The sequence below is a fragment of the Artemia sp. Qi Xiang Cuo genome, chromosome 15 (genome assembly GCF_049724085.1).
Source record: "Artemia sp. Qi Xiang Cuo chromosome 15, ASM4972408v1, whole genome shotgun sequence".
In the NCBI taxonomy this organism is placed as follows: domain Eukaryota; kingdom Metazoa; phylum Arthropoda; class Branchiopoda; order Anostraca; family Artemiidae; genus Artemia; species Artemia sp. Qi Xiang Cuo.
The window spans coordinates 17847221-17868364 of NC_142808.1; the positions used below are offsets into that span (position 1 = coordinate 17847221).

The window sequence follows — 21144 nt, forward strand, 5'->3', positions numbered from 1 at the left end:
AATGTGATGCTTAGGAAGAACAACGGCCTTGCAGCCCTCATAAAGAAAGATATTCCCTGGCTGGCTATTTTCGGATGCATTTGTCACAGTTTCGCACTATGCTCTGCTAGTGCTTGTGAGCAGTTAACTACAGAGATCGTCAGATTCAGCAATGATATATACACGTACGTATCGAATAGTGCCAAACGACTCCGTGAGTATAAGGAATTCCAAAAGTTCTGTGAAGTAGCCGAGCATGCACTCCTGTACACATCTGCAACTCGCTGGTTAGCGTTTGAGGCCGTCTCTCAGAGGCTGGTGGAACAGTGGACTGCTCTGACGTTGTTTTTCGCCTTACCTGCGAATGAAGGTCGGGATCAAACGGCAGTGAAGCTTTATACAGCTTTGATCGATCCTCGAAGTCAAGCTTTATTATCTTTTTCTGAATTACGCTCTTCCTATTGTAAAATCTTGAGTTCAAGAGCACAGAAGTGAAAGTTCACAAACTTTTGAAAAGCGTGGGTAATACTCTCTCCGAACTGGCAAGGAATTATATAAAAGACGAGCTTTTGGCCATTCGTTCAGTCTTCGAAATAGATTTTTCAAACCCAAGAAACTTCACAGCTATGGAGACGGATATGCATTTTGGAGCCGAATTTGAGCTCTTTGCAATTCATCAGATTGAAAGATGGAAACTTCAAGACCGACAGCTAGCTGCGACAAAGAAAAATTGCCTTGCGTTTTATATCAAGCTGTGCTCTGAAATAAAGCGAAGAGTAAACAGTGAAGACCTTGCTTCGAATGCTAGACTGGTTATCTCCAGAAACTGCTTTATCCGGATCAGTTCCTTCTATAATCCCTCTTTTCCGCATATTCAAGGACTGTTTCAATGGTTCACTGGAAGTTGAAGCCCTAAACAGAGAGTGGAGGCGACTACCATTCTTGAAGAAAGAGCTAGGGGAAGGGAAAGTGTCAGTTTTGGAATTCACTGTCCGTCCTCAAGGATGGTGCTGGGGACTGTGCTTTTGCTCACCTACCTATATTCATAAAGGGTATTATGTCGTTGCCTCATAGCAGCGCTTTGGCCGAACGTCAGTTTTAGCTGTTAAAGCTAGTTCGGACCTCCTCCGGAACAGACTACTGCCAGAAACAATATCCGATATTATGCACGTCAGGAGGGAATTACCGAATCCAGAGACTTGGGATATTCCAACAGAGCTAGTCAGGAGTGCGAGGAAGTGGAAGCGTGAGCTTAAATAATATTTTATTACTGTAAAGGTCTGTAAATAAAATTCTCTTACTGAACTTTTAGGGTGACGCCTTTAGCGCGTTGCTCCCGTTTAGTCCCATTTAGGCAAAATGGGACAGAAAATAGTAGTGTGGACTGCTTTTCCTGAAAAAGTGCCAAAAAGGAGACAATAAGTGATAAATAAAAGTAGTTTTCAAATGTAGTAGCTCTTAAAGGGAACAAAGGTTAATTGTCTAACTGATGCTTGATTTTTTTTTTTCAGATTTTGACTCAGAAAAAACAGGCTTGATACGGATAACTGATAAACTTGTACAGATTTGTTTCAAAAAACTACATATCTTGACTACTTTTCTTGCTTCCAGTTTTCTGTCCTATTTTCCCAGAAAACGGATAGTCTGGACGCCTTATTACCCTACTGGGAAATTACGGACCGTTCATAGTGAACATCCAGAGATAATTTTGATTGTAGTTGCTTCCCATATCAGTGGCCCTTTTTTGCCATATCGGAAGTCAGTGTTCGACTAGCTATACAGAAATAACAAATAAAAATTATTCTGGCTTATATGATAACCAAAAGAGAAACTCCGGTGAAAACAGGCGGCAGGTGGTGCGACGCGAACCACGTGGCCAATTTTTTTGACGGGTGTAATTACATTTGTGTGGTGGTAGTACGGTTGTGCTATACTGGCTAGTTATAGTAGTTTTGTTGAACTGGCAACCCTGCTTGTGCTACAGAAGCGGAACATTGGAGAGGCGAGAACTTGGTTTGAGAACCCTAACAGTATATCCTGTATATAAAATCAGTATAAACAGCGATCAAACACTGATATAATCACTGATTTGTTCCCAAATATTGCTTACTAATACTATTTCTTTTCGTCCTATAATAGATTCATTATATGGCTACGAAATGACTGTTCCAAACTTCCTATATTTTTCTGTTAAAAAAAAATTATGCCTTAATCTGCTTTGATTGGTCAATAATAATGAATTATGCTTTAAAGCTGAATATTGCTCAATGGAACAAATTAACAAAGAATTCTATAATCGATGCTATACTTAATTAATTACAAATTTTAATCTAATTTTTAGCTGAATCAACATAAATAAGTCGATAATTATTTATATATAATTGACGCTAAAATCGTGCGTAATTTGTATTTTATCCACAAGTGTAACTATAGTTTGGCTCGCGGATTAGTCAGTTTTACTTCTAGAGAAGAGAAGGGGTTTTGAGATTTTGTCTTTTAAACTTACTTTGTTTTTCTTCCTTTTTCATTATCCCGCTTACACCTGCTTTTAAACCTGCATTTTTATTAGATCCACTTTTTTTTGCCGAGAAAGACTATTAGCAATATAGGAAATATCTAGTTTGTCTTACTAGTCAAAATTGCTAAGAAATGCTTTTTCTATGCAAATTACTTCGAGTTTTTATAGATTCAAAAATTCCCCATTAAAAAAAAATTCTTATTATTATTATCAATAATATTATTAATAATGTTATTATTATTATCGTCTGCTATTATCAGTGAGAGATACAGTCTTATCATTGTCTCAGCAAAACAAAAGGTCACTTTAGTCTGTTTTTTTTTTTTTTTTTACTTTTCCCCTTATTTTACTACATTACCTTAAATTAGTTTTTTTTTTTTCCTAGACCACACTGCATTTCTGCGACGAACAAATAAAAGTTCAAATGGGGATAAGTCCATTTATTAGACAATGAGATACAAAAGTCTGGATATTTTGACCGCATAAGTTAAAGTGGGTAATATCGGTAAGGGGAAATTTTGTAGTATTTGGAGACAGGAGAAAATATTTGGGGAAGATTAGGTCGAAGGCTGGTCCCTATTTTAGTTCGATTTTTAGGGACGAAAATGATGATTTAATTCATTTTCTATGTTTATGTAAGAGTTAAGAGGTTTAATAGATGAAATTTTTCCACTGTGGCTTAAAAGGGAGGAATGGGTGGGTAATATATTAAGAGATAGAAATGTTCTGGGGATAAGGAATTTGGGAAGGTTTATTGGGTTGGGCATGGAATATAGATATCATTTTCTTTAGATTTATGTTTATTTTTGTTTAGTTTATTATTTTTGAAGTGTAATGTGTGTTAATCATGGCCCAGTAGGGCTTTTAGTGTTAATAAATCATATCATATACAGCAATTGTCGTCAGCAGAAATACTAAAGTATTAGAATTATAACTTACATATCTATACAGAACAAAATAATAACTTTCGGTTCATTCACTAGATTTGTCTGAGAAAATTCAATAAGAAAGATGAACCCAGTTAATCAACTCTCTCAGACAAATCTAGTGAATGGACCGTTTTAAAATCTTGATAACTACTTTCTTATAATTGGCTACTGAAAAACTTGTATCAAGAAACGATGAATTCCCTTCCTATCAGTAACATGATCCTTCATTTGTATATTATTATTATTATTATTATTTATTTTTGACCCACACTATACAAAGGTATAATACGTGGAGTAACACAAAGAAAAACACATAAAAATACAGCGCAAATCAATATAGAAACCAAAGGAAACCAGTTACGGAGTACCACATAAAATATAAAAGAAACTAAAACAAAAGAGAAATTATATTAAAGGAGGGGGAAAAGAAGAAGAGAAAAAAAAACTTACAGCTTACAGAATCTAATAAGCAGTAACATAGAGAAATATGAACGCAAGCTGTCATTATTGCTATCATTATTTGATTTTTACTCACTCTTTACAATACTAAAAGATGTGGAGTAACCAAAGAGATAAAAACAAACAGACAAATTAAGGAAAAATAACTTACGACTGAAAAAACCTGATAAGGTGATGGTGCGGAGAAAAACGGATATAAGCGGTATTTGAAAGTTTTCTGTGTAGTACTTCCAGTTTTACAGTAATATCAGGAGCAAGAAATTTGTTAATAAGAACCCCGTTTTTAGTCCAAGGTTAAAGAAACAACAAAACTTTACAAAATCTAAAATAATTAATCCGTATTCTTTTTAGTTCTTTTTTCTTAAATCTTTTCTTTTTGTTAATATGCACATACAGGAAGCCAAAACGGGAACAAAGTTATTTTATGTGAAACTCTATGAATGGGTATGCATCCTTGTAAGTTATAAAACAATTTTTTTCAACTGAAAGTAAGGAGCTGCATTAAAATTTGAAACGAACAAAAATTATTCAGTATATGAAAAGGTTTGGCCCCTCCTCAATATCCCGCTCTTCACGTTAAATTTTTACCACTTTTAAAAAAGGTTCTTACTGCTTTAATTAATCGGCCCTTGTATTTCAGGAGTCGTTCTTAAAGAATTGTGACAAAAAGTCAAACTTAGGATGAATTAAACTTAATGATTGTTATGTATTTAGAATCAGCATAAAAGCCGATTCTCTTGATACATGTATTTGTGTCAAATTCTGTTTTTTAGAGTTTTGGTTCCTATTGGGCCGAGTCACTCCTTATAGTTTTTTACCACGAACTGTTTGATAAGGCTGTTTTTCGAAATTCTCTTAAATTTGTTTTTAAAATAACATTTTACTATTATGGCTAATTTAGATAATAGTTACCATTCCTGAATGAGCTAGAAATGGTAAATTTTTTCTCTCTTGCCAGTTTTTCTCTTTTGGTTACTATGGAAGATAGTAACAAAATTCGTATTTTGTGTTAAGGGAGAGGGGCAAAATAATTTTTCTCCTTTCCTCACAAAATATTATATAATAATATCATAAATTAATATAATTGTAATTTTATCATAATACAACAATATTATAAAAATGGTTTTACAATATAAAATCGGTAAGAGTCCGTAACTCCCAGCCAATCACTATTATGAGAACAGTCACGGGATATTATACAATAGGAACCTGAGGTGAGTTTTTCACCATTGTACAACCAGAGTCAATAGCCAGCAAATTCATTTTCTATAAGAGAGTATGCACCATACATCCACGGTTCCTTAGTAGGTTGGGGCTACCGCTGCAACCATGATTTTGCAAATTAACAAAATCTAGAAAAATTTATGTTTTTTTTTTAGTGAAGGAAGTCCACTGCCCATTGAATTCCTTCCAACGCTTTTTTTTTTTTTTTTTTTTTTTTTTTTTTGCAACTTTTCAAAATTGTATAAGCAATCTCAATATTTTTAATTTCAATTTAATTTCAATTCTTCTTTTTAAATGAGTTTTCGTGTTATTCAATATCTTCCAATACAATAAAAAAAAATTATTTTTAATTATGTAAACCTAACAAAATTGAATCTAAAAATTCTTTTCCAGCTCAGGAAGTCCTGTACCAATTGAATATCTTCCAGCGCAGAATATTTTAGATTCCCGTGTCCGGCTGGCAGTACTCTACCAGGGAAGACCCACGACCACAATTGCCGTTGGGGATCCACTTACTTTCCGCTTAGAGACTCAACAGGGCTACAATTTACTAACGGATATCTTTGCTACTAACGTCATAGCAAAAGACCCATATTCGGGACGTTCGGTTCAACTAATAGATCGATTTGGGTTAGTATTTTTTTTTTTTATAAAAGTGATGGTTCTAAGGGTAAAACTTATTACCCTAAATTTATTCTGTAACAGTAGCTAACAATACTTTTGGTTGGTTTCAAAGGTTCTATGGGCTTGCAAGTTTGTTTTTTTCTTGTTAAAAATTCATTTTGATGTTCAAGCCGCGTTCAACAGAGCACAATAACTACGCTTATTCAATAAGCTATTAAAATTACAACGAATTGCATTAAGTTCTGTTGAATTTGGGGTACATTCTTTCCTTAGAAGAATTATTACTCTTTTTAAAAAAAAGTTCTAATTCTGTTTTTACAACTAAATGAGAAAAATAACGAATTTGGTGAACCGCTAAACAGAATAGGGAACCGATTGAAGATTTTGGCAATAAACAAGGATGAGTATCATAGCTACTCAAGTAATAGGCTGTTACTGAATTGAGAACCACCTGGTAATGCCAGAGATTTTATTTTTCACGAATTTGACTACTTTTGACTGCTACTGCAACTACTTGCGTTAACGCATGCTGCGACTACTACTGCGATTCCGACTGTGACTGCAAATAGTACTGCTACAACTAGAACCGTTGAACTGAATCAAAAGAGCTTAAGTGCATCCTCCTTATCAAAAGGCATAGGGAATCCAGGTTGTCAAAAGAGCTTATCTGGGACATCTTAAGATTGGCTAAGGTTATCAAGTTGAAATTATCAAGAAATGTTGGACTAAATCAAAATACATCAGGTGGATCAAAGTCTTTTAAAGAGTGCACCTGGGCGTATCTAAATTTATCTCAGGAATGGCTATGGATATTAAAGTGAATCTTTGAGGGGATGATATGTGGAATATTAAATAAATCAAAAGATACTATGTGTATCCAGGTTGCCAAAACGGCATATTTTCAATAATTCAAGAACAGTTAGGGAACGATTTTAAGTTAAAATATTCAGAAAATGTTGAACTTAAGATGCTATTTGAATCCCAGTTGTCCTGAAACGTTACTGCAATGTTGCAGGAACTGCTAAGGCAATCAAAAATGAACAGAAACTAATTATAAGAATTCCGAAAAAGAAGCTTTTCGAAGGAAGTTAAAGAACCATATTAAACTTAAGACGGGCAGAAATTAAGTCCTTTAATAATTTGACTTTAAATCAAATAGAAATTACTATCAAATGAAACCCCCAAACGAACAAAAATTAAAACAAATAATGATATTAAACATAAAGATAACAGATACTCTTATCGATGAATAGAGAAATCCAAAAATAGTAAAAATAAATCGAATACTCAAGTCAAACATAAAACGAACAAAACTTACTAAAAAATGAATTTGGCTACTGCCTATGTCCCCTCCCCTAACCTTTTAGTTTTGAATCATATTGTATCATTTGTGCTTTACTGAAAACAACATATTTTATTAATATTTTTTTATATTTCAGCAATTAACATCACTATATATTAAATATTCAGTTATTATATATTAGATATCCTTTACTTCTTTCCTGTCATATTGATTATTGTGGTGATAACAATCAGTATTAATATTAGCATTAAAAGAAGCTTACTTACTTTGTACTTGCGTAGTGCCTTCCACACCGGTTGGCGCGTAAGGCGACAATGGTGCCTGACGACGACCTCTGAAGAGCTTGTGGCCACAGGTGAAGCAAAGATGTACCCGCCAGTGCAGCCTCCCTCTCTAGACATCGGCCAAGTGACGCTTTAAAAGAAAAGAAAAATCTAAGTTGCAAAAATTGGTGAAATTTTCTGGCGGCCTTCAAATTTATCTGTGACCCCCTGTTTGTGAATTCCCTTCCTTAGGTTTTGATTTTTCAGATGTCCAGTTGATGATGTTATATTTCCGTCATTAGACCGTGCCCGTTCCGGCGATGGTTTAGAAGCAAGATTCAATGCGTTCAAAATTCCCGAGTCGAACTTTTTAGTTTTTGAAGCTACTGTTAAATCATGCCGTGGCGGATGTCAGCCTGTTTATTGCTCCTCAAACGGGGGAAGAGCTAGTGCAACTTCATACGGGCGTCGAAGAAGAGAGGCTGTTTTAGCAAAGGGACAGTTTACGAGCTTGAACCTCGATAGGGCTATGGAAGAAGAAGAAGAAGATATAGTAATGGAGATGCTAAGGGTTAGTGCTATTTCTTTGTTGTACAAAATACATTGTTTGGGCTTTTGTTATCTTTTTTTCCTGGCTAACTATTCTGTAACTATAACATCGTACGAGCGTCAAAGACGGCAGTTTTAGCTAAAGGATAGTTACGAGTTATGGAAGAAGAGGTAGATACAGTGGTCTAGATTATATATAGTTACTTCTTTATTCTATGGAAAATATATTATCTGATTTCTTTTCTTTCTTTCTTTCTTTTTATTTTTTGTCTAAACTAATTTCAGTTTAACCCATTATAAGTGTCGAAAAAGGAGTGTGTGTCGCCTCTGTATGTGTGTCGTCTCTGTGTGTGTGTCCTTTATCTAGCTTTAGATAAAGGACAGTTTGTAAACTTGAACTTTGACAGTGCTTTACAAGAAGAAGAAGAGGATGATATGTGAATAGAGACGTTAAGAATTAATGTTGGTTTTGCATTAAAAAATTTATAGTAAAATATATTTACTTAAATCCATATTTAAATTGAAAATCAACATATAAATTTGTTGATTAATTTTTTAATATTAATCTAATTTCCCAAATTTTTTTGTAGTTTGAAATTGTGTGCGTTTTTGCTGCTGTCTTACGAGTAGTTGCTCTTTGTATCTCATGCCATTTTGATGATGCTGGTAAAAAATACCCAATAACGAATACTATATGTGAACAATATAGACAAATAGCGTAACTTACAGCCCCAAGGACTATGGAGGGTCGTGGCATCACCAAAAGCATAGTTATTGGACCTTTCATCTATACTGAATTAAACGGTTATCTTAAAATTTTGATCGGATATATTTAGGGAAAAAATTATTTCCGTTTGAATGAGCTCTCTCCCGATTCTCTAGGACCATTAGCTCGATACGATCCCCTTTGGGGAAATAAAAACAAACAAATCAACACGCATCCTTGATCTTTCTTTTGGCAAAAAAAAATACAAAATTCAACATTTTTGTAGATTGGAGCTTAACACCTCTATGGTAGGGTTCTCTGATATGTTGAATCTGATGGAGTGATTTTCGTTAAGATCACTTGACTTTTTGAGGTGTTTCCACCCTTTTTCAAAAATCAAGCAACTTTTCTCAGTTTCATAGCTTTTAATGGACAATATTAAACTTGATGAACTTTATATGTTTGGAATCAGTATGAAAAACTAATTCTTTTTATGTATCTATAGTTATAAAAATTCCGTTTTTAAGAATTTCGGTTACTATTGGGCCGAGTCACCCCTTGATCCGCTATTTTTAATGTTACCAGTTTTATTTAGTGGCATATGCTTCAGGCTCTTTTTGCTACTATCCTGTCATAGTGTCCTTGCACGCAATACTGTTGTGCCTTTATGGTGCTTTAATGTGGCATATACTTCAGTGCGACAGGAAAAGCTAAATGCCAAAAAAAATTTGTAAAAGTCATGCGCAAAAGCCTATAAAGTTAAACTGTGCAATATAAGATACAATCAAAGAGTATGGGTAACTTATAAGAGTCGAAACTGGCACTAGTGCCGGTCAAAAATCATCAACGCCATCTAGTGCTTTTCGATACTTGACGTTTTTTTAAGCTTTGCAATCGTTTATCTGTCAGACACTTGTTTGATTTTACACACTACACAAATTAATATAATTATTCTTGTCATTACGCTAAAAAAAGGCAAAGTGTAGTCGAATGCTAGATGGCGTTGAAGATATTTTTTCAGCACTAGTGCCGGTTGAACACGACGCCAGTCCTGGTGTCACTGGTTATTTAGTTTGGAACGGGGGTCAATGGTGTGACGGGGTCTTGGAAAACGGGGGTCAATGGTGTGACGGGGTCTTGGAAAACGGGGGTCTGGGGGAAAAATACAGGAAACGTCGGATGATTTGCCCCCAATCATGCATTTCATTCCTAACCGAAAGCATTAGAATGATCTATATTCTTGCTAAGAATAGATGGCACTAATGCAGACCAAGATTGTCTGTGTAATAACTACATGTGACTGAAACTCTTTTGATACCTTTTAAACTGTCGCATATTGTTCCCAGGTTTATACAAATAGAGACGAAATACCTTTGCTACCTGCTGCGCTGATTCAACAGTTAGAAGTGTGTCTTACGTCTTCTGAATATAACGGCATCATCGCAACAATGATCATCCTTGTAATTCTGCTTCTTCTAGCCGCTCTTTTCTCTGGAATCCTTTTCAGGTATGTGGCTAACATAGGTTTAACTAAAGTATGGGAACTAGTTCCCCACTCATTGTCCGGAAGACATATGAGTCTATCGTAGTTTTATTTAGCTATTTCGCATATTTTGAAATATTGAATAGTTTTCAACGCTATTTTAATCTTTAAAACTCAACATTTCCCCTCTATAAGACCGTCTTTACGGGCTCCATAAGATATAAATGGTCTTCTTATCAGTACCATATAGACCAGTCCTGGTTACTCCTATGGTGACGTGCGATGCGTTGTATTAAGTTTGGGGATATTTTTAGAGAGTAGGGCTATGTTTTGTTTATAAAAAGAACTAATAATTACCCCTTATTACCGCTGTATACCACACATTGCCATCTACCAAGTAGCCCAACCGCTCCCACTTGCAGTTTAATCTTTCTTTGTAACATGTCTTAAGTCGTAAAATAGGCTACATAGAAGAGGCCCAGGCCCCAGAGTGGTCCACAAGAGATGCCACTGTGGTTGAGTGTTAAAATTAGGGAAAATGAAACTGTACATGTCTTACTCGTTGTTCCTTAGAATACACATTCAAAAAATTGTAAGGGCTAGTTCATTAGTTTATGATTTAATCCTGAGCATAGAAATATATGCATGGAAGCGGACCTGCTCCTAGGGTTGGTGGCGCCCGGGAAAAACCTAGGGTTGGTGGCGCCCGAGAAAAATTGATGACAGTGCTCTCCTCTCGGTTAAAATATAAGCAACAAATCCAAATCAGAGTGAAAAATGTGATCAAAGTGAGTAACTCCCCAGCCGTGGTGCTCCCTCCCAGTCACAGTGCCCTGGGCAGCTGCCCCGGTTGCCTCTCTCCCTTTTGAACGACTCTGCATGGAAGTTGGAATGTGAAAGGTAGTAGCCCTAAATCACAGTTTATATAATTAGCAGTATGATCTTTCCCTATCTCACCCATTATAAAAACCCGGACCGAAGTACGAATGCTCCAGAGAACCTATAAACATAAGCGGCATTAGATCTTTTCACGGGTAGACAAAGAATAATCACCGAAGTAAATCCGTAACAGAATCCTGTGATTTTTGTGCAATGAATGCCACCAACTAAATTTCCTGTTACTACTTTCCCCACTTGTGCATATTTTTTCAATAGCCTTTCTACTTTTATTTTTTACTTTTCTATCTCCCTGATGATTCATTATATTTACCAAGGAAGATTCGTTTTGTGAAGAAAACTTAGCGACAGTACTAAAAGAATTAAAAAATAATAAGAATCCAGGTGCTGATAGTGTGGTAAATGAGTTTCTTAAATATGGTGGCTCTGAGGTTAGAAATAAGATACTGAAGATCATGAATATGATTTTTTACAAAGGCGAAGTAACTAGCGATTTTAGGAAAATCTTAATTAAGCCACTTTATAAGAAAGGTGATAAAAGTGAGTGTGGTAATTATCGAGGCATTAGTCTGGTCTTTGTAGGTAGTAAATTACTTAGTAATATGATACTTTTTAGACTGAGATATGCTGTAGACAAAGTTTTCAGAGAAGAACAGTGCGGTTTTAGCAAAGGCAGAGATATGTCAACCGGATATTTACTCTGAGATTAATCATTGAGAAGTGCATTAGTTGTCAAATACATTTGATCCTCAGTTTTATAGATTATGAGCAAGCGTTCGATTCTATTGATAGAAGAGCTTTAGCAAAGGTCTTAGCCTTGTCTGGTATACCAGACAAATGCATTAAAGTGATTAGTGGGATGTACGAGAATAACACTGCTGTGGTTAAGGTAGGAAATGAGGTTAGCAGTAGGTTTTGTATTAAATCAGGATTTAAGCAAGGTTTTGTTCTATCCCCCTTTATATGTATTGTTTTGACGGACTTTGTCTTAAGAAGCACAGAAAAGACAATGGGAGACCACGGAATCAAATGGGGAGGAAAAAGTCTCCTAGACTTGGATTATGCTGATGATTTAAGCATCCTAGATGAAAGTGTGAGCAAAATGAATGAACTTTTAGAGGGTTTGTGAGTTTAGGGTGCTGGAATAGGTTTGAAAATTAATGTTAGGAAGAATCTGTCGTTAAGGCTAGTAATAAGTGATGATGAAAAGGTGACGTTGGGTAATGAAAAGATTGATCAGGTGGGCAGCTTCAATTACCTTGGTATTATTATTAGTAAAGATGGTGGGAGCAGTGAAGATGTTAAAAGTAGAATAGCCAAGGCTCAGGGTGTTTTTTCACAGTTAAAAAAAGTTTGAAGACTAGGAAGATAAGTCTGCAAATTCAAGATTAGAATATTAGAAGCTACAGTGATGACGGTGGTCAAAAATATGGCTCTGAAGCATGGGCGCTCCGAAAAGCGGATGAAGATTTGCTAGATGTTTTCCAGAGAAATTGCTTACGGATTGTTCTGGGTACCAGGCTGACTGACCGTATTTCAAACAGTAGGCTATACGAAAAGTGTGGCTTAATACCGCTCTCTAGGGCTATAATAAAAGAAAGGTTGAGGGCGCGTTGTGCGGATGAAGGATGGCAGATTGCCGAAGATTGTCCTTCTCGACCAACCGTCTTCGGATAAACGGAAAGCAGGTTGTCCTCGTCTGGGGTGGGAGGATGTCATAAGGAATGATTTAAATGAAATGGGAACTTTCTGGGAGGGTGTAGAGGGAGGCTTTGAATAGATTGGGATGGAGGAGGAACGTGCGTAGCTGTGTTGGCCCTCAGACGGCTTGGTGCTGCGGTGAGTTGTTGTTAGTAGTAGTAGTATATTGCCTGGAGTATGATGTAGAATCTTACTTTTAAAAAGACTTTTTTTTTATTTCCAAATACTTCTTTCAATACAATATGACATAAGCTCAATAAATGGTCAGAGTGGCCATAGAATTTGAAAATATGTTGAATGGCAGAGTTTGAAAATAAATATATATATATATATATATATATATATATATATATATATATATATATATATATATATATATATATATAATATATATATATATATATATATATATATATATATATTATTTCACAGTATTTCACTAGCATTCATTCAGTGAACACCTAGCTTGAAAACGGATTTTTATAGTCTCTGAACAATAAAGAACTGGTTTCTTCAACTAGACGGATTAAATTACAGGTGAAATTTTTTTTGCGCAATTGACTTTTCTAGAGTAAACATAATTGTAATTAATATTAGAACCGGTGAACGAACTTGATTATCCTTGGACTTTGATATTTGATTATTCTTTGGATTTGCGTTTTGTATTGCAATTTGCATAGTGATTTTTTATGCAAAAATGCAAAACACGCAGTGAACGAGTGCACAAGGATTTTCGAATAGCAGTGAGTTTGATAAAGCAAATGCGATGGAAGCAGCAGCGATGAACCAACATCTCCAGGAGATAAGTTATAAGTTGGACCTCCTACCGAAATAGTCTTCGGACGTTTTAGAAACTCAGCAGGAAGTTAGCCGGGTACGAGTACAATTATCTCAAGCCTTAGAAAATAACGAGAAAATGACAAGAGAGATGAGTGCTATGACTGATTGTTTGTCGGCAACAAATCGCAGAGCGGATTTGTTAGAAGCAGAATTCAGGAGGGCAAATCTTATTTTGTATTATTTTATACCATCACAGCAGCCTGGTAAACGTTAAAGGAGGAAGTCATGGAACTATTTAAACAGGTTTTTCGATCTCTTGATATATCAAGTTATGCAATTAAGGACGTTTACCGATTGGGTGCTACTGGACCGGTGGTAATCAAGTTTAATGTGGTAGAATTGCGCGATTATATTTTACGTAATAATGGACCTTTGAGGATGTTGGGGTTAAAGTTGCTCCCGATTATACCTACGCACAAAGGGAAGCCCGTAGGCATTTAAGGCCATTGCTTGATAGAGCTGTAGCAGAAGGAAGAAATGCTAAACTCAGAGGCACCAAGCTGTTCATTGAAGGGCGAACGTTTATGTACGATTTGGCAGTTGGAAAAGTTTTAGAAAGCATCGTAAACCAGGCTTCTGAGGCTAAAAATGCTAGTGTTGGCCAAGCTCCTAGTAGAACGTCACCAACCTCGTTATCTGCTGCAGTAAATCAGCTGTACTTTGAAAGTTCGGGGGAAGAAAATTCCGGTAGTGAAGACAGCGATACCGGTACAGTTGTGGATGCGCAAGCTATGCCCCAGCGACCAAGAGTGCAGATCTACTGAGGAATCCTCCAAAAAATGTTCGTGGTGGCCGGGGAAGAGGTGATACTAGTGGCGGTAGTCCGTACCGTGGTAATATAGGAAGATCGAAATATGACACACGTAAAGACTACTACAGGATGGATTTCAGTGAATCACAGAGAATTCCTCCAGAGACACCATTCAATCTTGCAGCTGATCAAAGTATAAACACAAATTAGCAGTACGCAGGCCATACGCGAGAAAACGTGGTCAAGTTCTTGTCTTGGAATGTTCAAGGACCAAGGAATAAAAAAGTGAAGTGGAACTTGAAATAACAAAATTTGATTTTTTTTTGCGTTAGTAGAGTCATGGCACAGGGGTGATGAAGTGCCATCTTTTCGCGGTTTCATAACTGAACGTGTTGCCCGTTCTGTGTCAAGAACTCCCGGCATTACGGTGGTATCTTAGTGCTTTTAAAGAATAATCCTTTTTTGTCTTTTAATAAGCTGAAAAGTGAATCAGAAAACCTTTTTTGGATTAGATTGGTATGTCACTTAGAGGTAAAATTGTTGGTTTGTGCAGTTTATTTCCCACTGTAATTTAGCTCATATACTGCAGAGGATACATGGTCTATATTAGGAAAAGAAGCTACAGTTTTTCGTAGGAAATTTATGTCCTATAAAATATTGCTGGTAGGAGACTTTAATGCTTATAAAGCTGATTTGGTTGAGCTGCCTGTTGATATACCGGCCGTTTATGATGTTTTTACTCAAATGTATAGAATACCAAGAAAGACCATGGATGATAAACGAAAAGTTAATGTTTGGGGTAGAAAACTCCTGGAACTTTGTTAGGAGGTTGGAGTTGGGATTTGAAATGGGAGGTTTGGGGTGGATAAGTCAAGGTGTGATTATACTTGCATTTCGGGTCTGAGGCCTAGTATTATTGATTATGTTTTGGTTGACCTTCGTTTGAATGTGGAATCACTGAATGTTGGAGTTTTGAATATTCAGTTGTCTGACCACCTACCGATTCAGTTAAGCTTAGGCCTTGAGTGTAGAGCTATTGAATAGAGTTCTTTGCAGTTTAGGTGTACTTCACCAAGTAGACAGCGAAAGAGAGAGTGGAGTGACAGTGAACAGAATGCATTAAGCGTTATATATAGTAAAGAGCAGGTTTGTCGGAGACTAGTGATGAATTGGAAGCTAATTTTAATAGTTTATTACTAGAGCTATCAGCGCCAGTATTGAGCTCATTAAAACCAGTTAGTGAAAGTTTTTATGACCTTGATTGTTTAATTAGTAAAAATTTGTTAGCTGAGGCCCTAAATCGGGTAAAGCAAGCTAGAAATGAGGTTGAGAAAGCAACACTATTGGTTAGGTTTCGCGAGGTTAGGAGATGCCATAAGAGATTAATAAAAGTAAAGAAAAGAGGTAAAGAAAAGTAAATAAATGTAAAATACACGTCAAATCGAGCAAATGAGCCTTTTTTATTTGGAGAGTAATATGAGGGATTTTTGGAGAAGGGTAAACCAAAGACAAGGAAAAGCGCCAGATGGAATCCCGGATCCAAATGGCTGGCCAGAACATTTCGCAAGTAAAGAAGAAGGAGATCTTAGTAAGTGGTGTGATGAAGAATTTGGGAATATTTGGGAGGAATATAATTACCCTATGAGGGAGGAAGATTATTTGTTAACAGAAGTGGTATATATTGAGGAGGTTGCACATGTGTTAAGGAAATTGGATGGAGGAACAGTTCCTGGAATTGATGGAATTCCAACTCGTTTATCTAAAAAGTTTTCAAGTTTATTTATGCCAATTTTTATTCTGCTGTTTAATAGTGTGCTTTCATCAGGAATTTGGATTTCAGGATGGAAGACGTCTTTAATATTGCCGTTATTTAAAAAAGGGGATCCGAGGTTGCATTGCAACTATAGGCCTATAGCTCTGGTACCATGTTTAAGTAAGATTCTAGAGAAATTGATTGATAATAGGCTAGCTAATTGGTTAAAGAAGAATTGAATAATTCGTGAGGAACAAGGTGGATTCAGGGAAGGATATAGCACAGTTGACAGGGTAATTGTACTTAAGGCGTAGATAGAAAAGTATAGTAGAGGTAAGATTAACTTATTGGTAGCTTTCGTAGATTTTGAGAGAGCATTCGATAGTGTTGATAGGATTTTGTTGTGCGTAGAATTGTTGAGGATAGGACTGCCCCGTGTTTTCGTTCGACCAGTGTGTGATATGTATAGGCTAACAAGAGGAATGGTTAAGGTAGCAGGGAAAGGGTATTCGGATTTATTTAGTTGCGTGGTAGGAATTAAACAGAGTAGCACCTTGTCGCCGAGGTTAATGTTGTTTATATATTAATGATATTGTTGAGTTTTTTGAGGAAAAATGGGCGCCAACAGTGAGTTTAGGAAATTTAGCTTTGTCTCTGTTGTTATTTGCGGATGATGCGGCGCTGATAGCTAGAAGTGCCGAAGATTTGCAAATATTGTTGAACATATTAAATGTTTATTTGGAAAACAAGAAAATGAGATTAGATATCCAAAAGACTGAAATTGTAGTTTTTGGGACAAATAAAAATAATGATAAATCTTTATTTGAGGATATTGAGTTGGAAAAAAGTACAACTTTCAAGTATGTGGGGTTTGCAATAAGCATAAAAGAAAATTTGAAGGATCACTTCGAAGAAATAGTGGAAAGAGGGCAACTAGTTTCTTCGGTAGTTTTAAGAAATTCGGCTTTATATAAGATTAAAAATATTAAAATGCATAAGTATTTGGTCCAATCAAAAATTCGCCCTACTATTCATTATGGTGCGGAGCTTTGGGGATGAGGTGATCCCCCAATTAGAAATGGTTCAACTACAATATTATAAAAGATTGGTTAAGGTACATGCTACAACTCATACACAGGCTCTAAAGGGAGATCTAGGTTTGTTTTCGAGGCACAAGGAAAGGATACTACAAGTAGTAAAATTTTGGCTGAAAATTATCCAACTACCAGATGAGAGGCTTATGAAAGCCGCATATTTTGAATTATTGCAGCAAGGTAGAAAAAGATCGTGGCCGTTCCATGTTAAAGCCCTCCTTGATAAAGCCGGACTTTCATACGCTTGGAATGAAGGCCTTGGTCCAACAGGCAATCCAGAGGAAATTTATCGGAAGCTAAAAAGGAGGATCATGAGATCCAACTCTGGCATGAATAGATCCGAAAATCTGAAACCTTGCGCCGGTATTCTAAGATAAAAGAGTCTTTTGGACTAGAATATTATTTTAAGCGGAATTTGCCACCGGAAAACTTGCGTCCGTGGTTCCAGGTTCGAGCGAATGGTTTGCCCTTAAAAAGTAGATTAAAGTATTTGAAAGAAATGCTCAGGGCCCGAGATTATGTTATACTTGCTCTTTATGTTGTATGGAGGAGGAAAATTTGCTCTATTTTTTGATGGTGTGCCAGGGGCTTTCAGATTTGAGATTGAAGTATTTAGGTGATGGGGAAGTGTTTCTTCCTGGGATCCTTAAATCTTCATCCTGGAAGACGATTATAGCAGTGACTGGATTTATAAAAGAGGGTTTAAAAAGATGTAAATAATGGGTTTATGGTTTTTGTTTGTTGTTAGTAGTTATACGATTTATTTAAATGTATGCTGGCTGTTGTCTTATATAATCATTGTAATGTTTGTGTATGGCCTAGCGGCTGAATAAATTATCTATATATCTATATATATATATATATATATTATATATATATATATATATATATATATATATATATGCCCAGGTTCTGCACGAATAATTTAGTTCAGAATGAAGAACAAAATGGAGTTCTCTCGAAGTCCTAGGTCTAAAGTTAGGGTCAAAATTATAATTTTTAGGCATATCGGTTTGGGATGCGTCTTCAGTGTCACTAATTAATTTCATCACAGATTCATATCCTTAGCAAAATTTATTATATTTAAAAAATTTGTGTTAATGGGATTTTTAGAATTGCTTTCAATTTAAGGGCGCCCAAACCTCCTTTTCTCCCTAATGCCTGGGTATAGCCCTAGGCTATATACAAGAGTTAGCTGATTCAGCTGACACCCATTACTATCCTAATTTTACCAACTAAAAAAAATAAATTAATTATTTTTATTATTACACTGAAAAAAAGGCTAGGTGTCGCCAAACCCTAGATACTGACGTTTAAGTTTTGTTTTCAAGATTCAAGATTTTTATTTCAAACAAAATAAACAGACACAAATAGTTAAATAAAGCCAACAAGGAGCTGAGCTCGAAAAGAAGGCTAAAAAGATAAACTAGAAACATCATAACATATAGAAGAGAGGGGGGCTACCTCAGCATGGCAAATTCCAAAAAAAAATACTAAAAACAAATTATCAAGTAAAATCCCCCCGTCATCAAAGTTTAATAATATGATCTACTAATTTTGTCTTTAAAAATGATAGGCTGTTATGATTTTTAAATTTAGTATTTAATTTCAGCCTATTCGCTATAAAAGGGATTTGGTATCTTATTGATAATTTATCCTTTCACATTTAACCGAGGGGATTCGATACGCTCCAAAACGAGTTTGTATTTTTTTTTAGTAATTAGTTCTTATCAACTAGCCATTAAGAAATTCGGTAAGATTTCTATATACCCTAGGGCTATATCCAGGCATTAGGGGGTTGGCAGTTTCTCTGTGCCGCCAGTTTGTTTATGCATAGTAGTTGATTAATTAGTTAATTTAAGAAAAATTCTTGAGTAATTTCTATTCTTTTTCAAGGAGGTATCGAAATTTGAAAGGAAAGAACAGCCTTGCTAGTGGCTCTGCGCCACCAGTTTTTGGTTTGCCAGCTAGTGGTTTCTTTAGTGGAACTTTCAGCCGAAAGCGACGTCCATCTACAAGGAACTTCTCAGTGTTTCTCTCCAGGTTTGCAACTAGCTATGATCCTAAGTAAGTACTAAATTGTTCAGGAACATATTAAGACTAAATACTGAAGCCAGTCTTTGAAAGAGAATTCCCGACTTTGTTTGGAGATATATACCAGGGCTTTAGAGCTGGTACATCACAACAGCAAACTATAACTTGAAATTCTAATGACTCTGTTTGGAGATATATACCAGGGCTTTGGAGCTGGTACATCACAACAGCAAATTATAACTTGAAATTCTAATGACTCTGTTTGGAGATATATACCAGGGCTTTGGAGCTGGTACATTACAACAGAAAACTATAACTTGAAATTCTAATGACTCCGAATTACGCTCATCAACTCATAGTTTCTCGGAGGCAAATTCAAATTGTTGACAAAATTTTATCGTACAATTTGTTACTGATGTTAGTAATTCCGCGGTTGGGGTGGGAAGATGTCGTAAAGAAAGATTTAAGGGAAATAGGAATTTCCTGGGAGGTTGTAAAGAGGTAGGTTTTAAATAGATTAAGATGGAGGAGGAGCGTGCGCATTTATGATGCCCTCAAGTGGCTTGGTGCTGTGGTGAGTTGTTAGTAGTAGTAGTAGTTAGTAATCCAGTTCTCGTGGATATAAAAAGCATTCACAAAGAAATTGATTGGAATTGCTTTTGCGGTTATTACATCAGAGCACAGTGAACCTTCCCCTCCCCCCAAGAGGAAAACTGGAAAGAGTAAATATTGCCTGAAAATAAGCTTTTCATATTTGATCTTCCTTCTCAGGAAAAATCCTCAGACAGGTTTGATTTTTGAAGGTAAAATTCTAGGTGCCAAGCTAAAGACCCTACTTTTTACAATGTGCTTTGCAGTCAGGCATTTGTCTTGGAGGTGGCGTGTGTCTCCTCTCTTTGAATCTGAAAATTTTTGCGATTCTTCTGCAATCTCGTAATTTATCTCTAACATGGCTATTTTTAGCGTTTTTTTTTTTTTTTCAAGGTTTGCCGATCACCCTTCGGAATCAAAATGCTGTGAACTTTCTTATTTATAGTGCACGATAGCTAATCATAACTAATCATAGTGACACGACGACTATCGAGGGGACAACCCTAAAGAATGTGATACTACTATTACTACTAACAACCACTCACCGCAGCTTCAAGCCACCTGAGGCTAACACAGCTACGCATGCTCCTCCTCCATCCTAATCTATTCAAAGCCTCCCTCTTTTCACCCTCCCAGGAAGTACCCATTTCTTTTAATTTTTTCTTTATGACATCCTCCCACCCCAGATGAGGACGACCTGTTTTATGTTTAGCTCTAGACGATTGGCCGAAAAGGACAATCTTCGCCAATCTGTCATCCTTCATCTGCAGAACGTGCCCTAGCGCAACCTTTCCTTCATTATAGCCCTAGGGAGCGAGAGAACCACATTCGCTTCACGGGCAGCTTTTTCGTTAAAATTAAGTTAGACTACGTCAAATCAAAGAAAAGAAATGGATTTAAATATTAAATAATAGTTAACACTTTCAGAGCTTATTTTATTAAAAGCTCTGAAACTGTTAACTATAATTTAATATTTAAATCCATTTCTTTTCTTTGATTTGACGTAGTCTAACTTAATTTTAACGAAAAAGCTGCCCGTGAAGCGAATGTGGTTCAATATATATATATATTCAATATATATATATATATATATATATATATATATATATATATATATATATATATATATATATATATATATATATATATATATATATATATATATATATATATATATATATATATATATAATTAATATTAAATATTAATATTATTATTGATGATTCTAACATTATTATAATTAATTTTAATATCAATAAATTATATTTATAATATATTTATAATCATATTTATGTTTGTGAACATAAATAATGAAATAGTTGATCCGACTCCTATTCAAAAATGAGGTCTTTATGTTTGACGAGGACTTAAATTTTTTAAGTTTTATTGTCTTCATCAGTGTGAAAGATGCATCCCCCCTTTCTATGTTTGTCATAAGATAGAAAC

At 35.6% G+C, this 21144-nt stretch overlaps 1 protein-coding gene across 5 annotated transcripts in view; it reads left to right on the forward strand.

The window, feature by feature from the left end:
• nompA (no mechanoreceptor potential A) overlaps window positions 1–21144 on the forward strand; it is a 227769-nt gene that overhangs the window by 202296 nt on the left and 4329 nt on the right. For 4 of the 5 annotated variants that reach the window (XM_089100865.1, XM_089100868.1, XM_089100867.1 and 1 more), the window contains 4 exons: window positions 5503–5739; window positions 7567–7870; window positions 9901–10061; window positions 18970–19140. In XM_089100865.1, coding sequence (XP_088956991.1) covers window positions 5503–5739; window positions 7567–7870; window positions 9901–10061; window positions 18970–19140 — 873 coding nt within the window. The remainder of the gene's footprint in view (window positions 1–5502; window positions 5740–7566; window positions 7871–9900; window positions 10062–18969; window positions 19141–21144) is intronic. The other variant, XM_089100866.1, reaches the window with a different exon arrangement.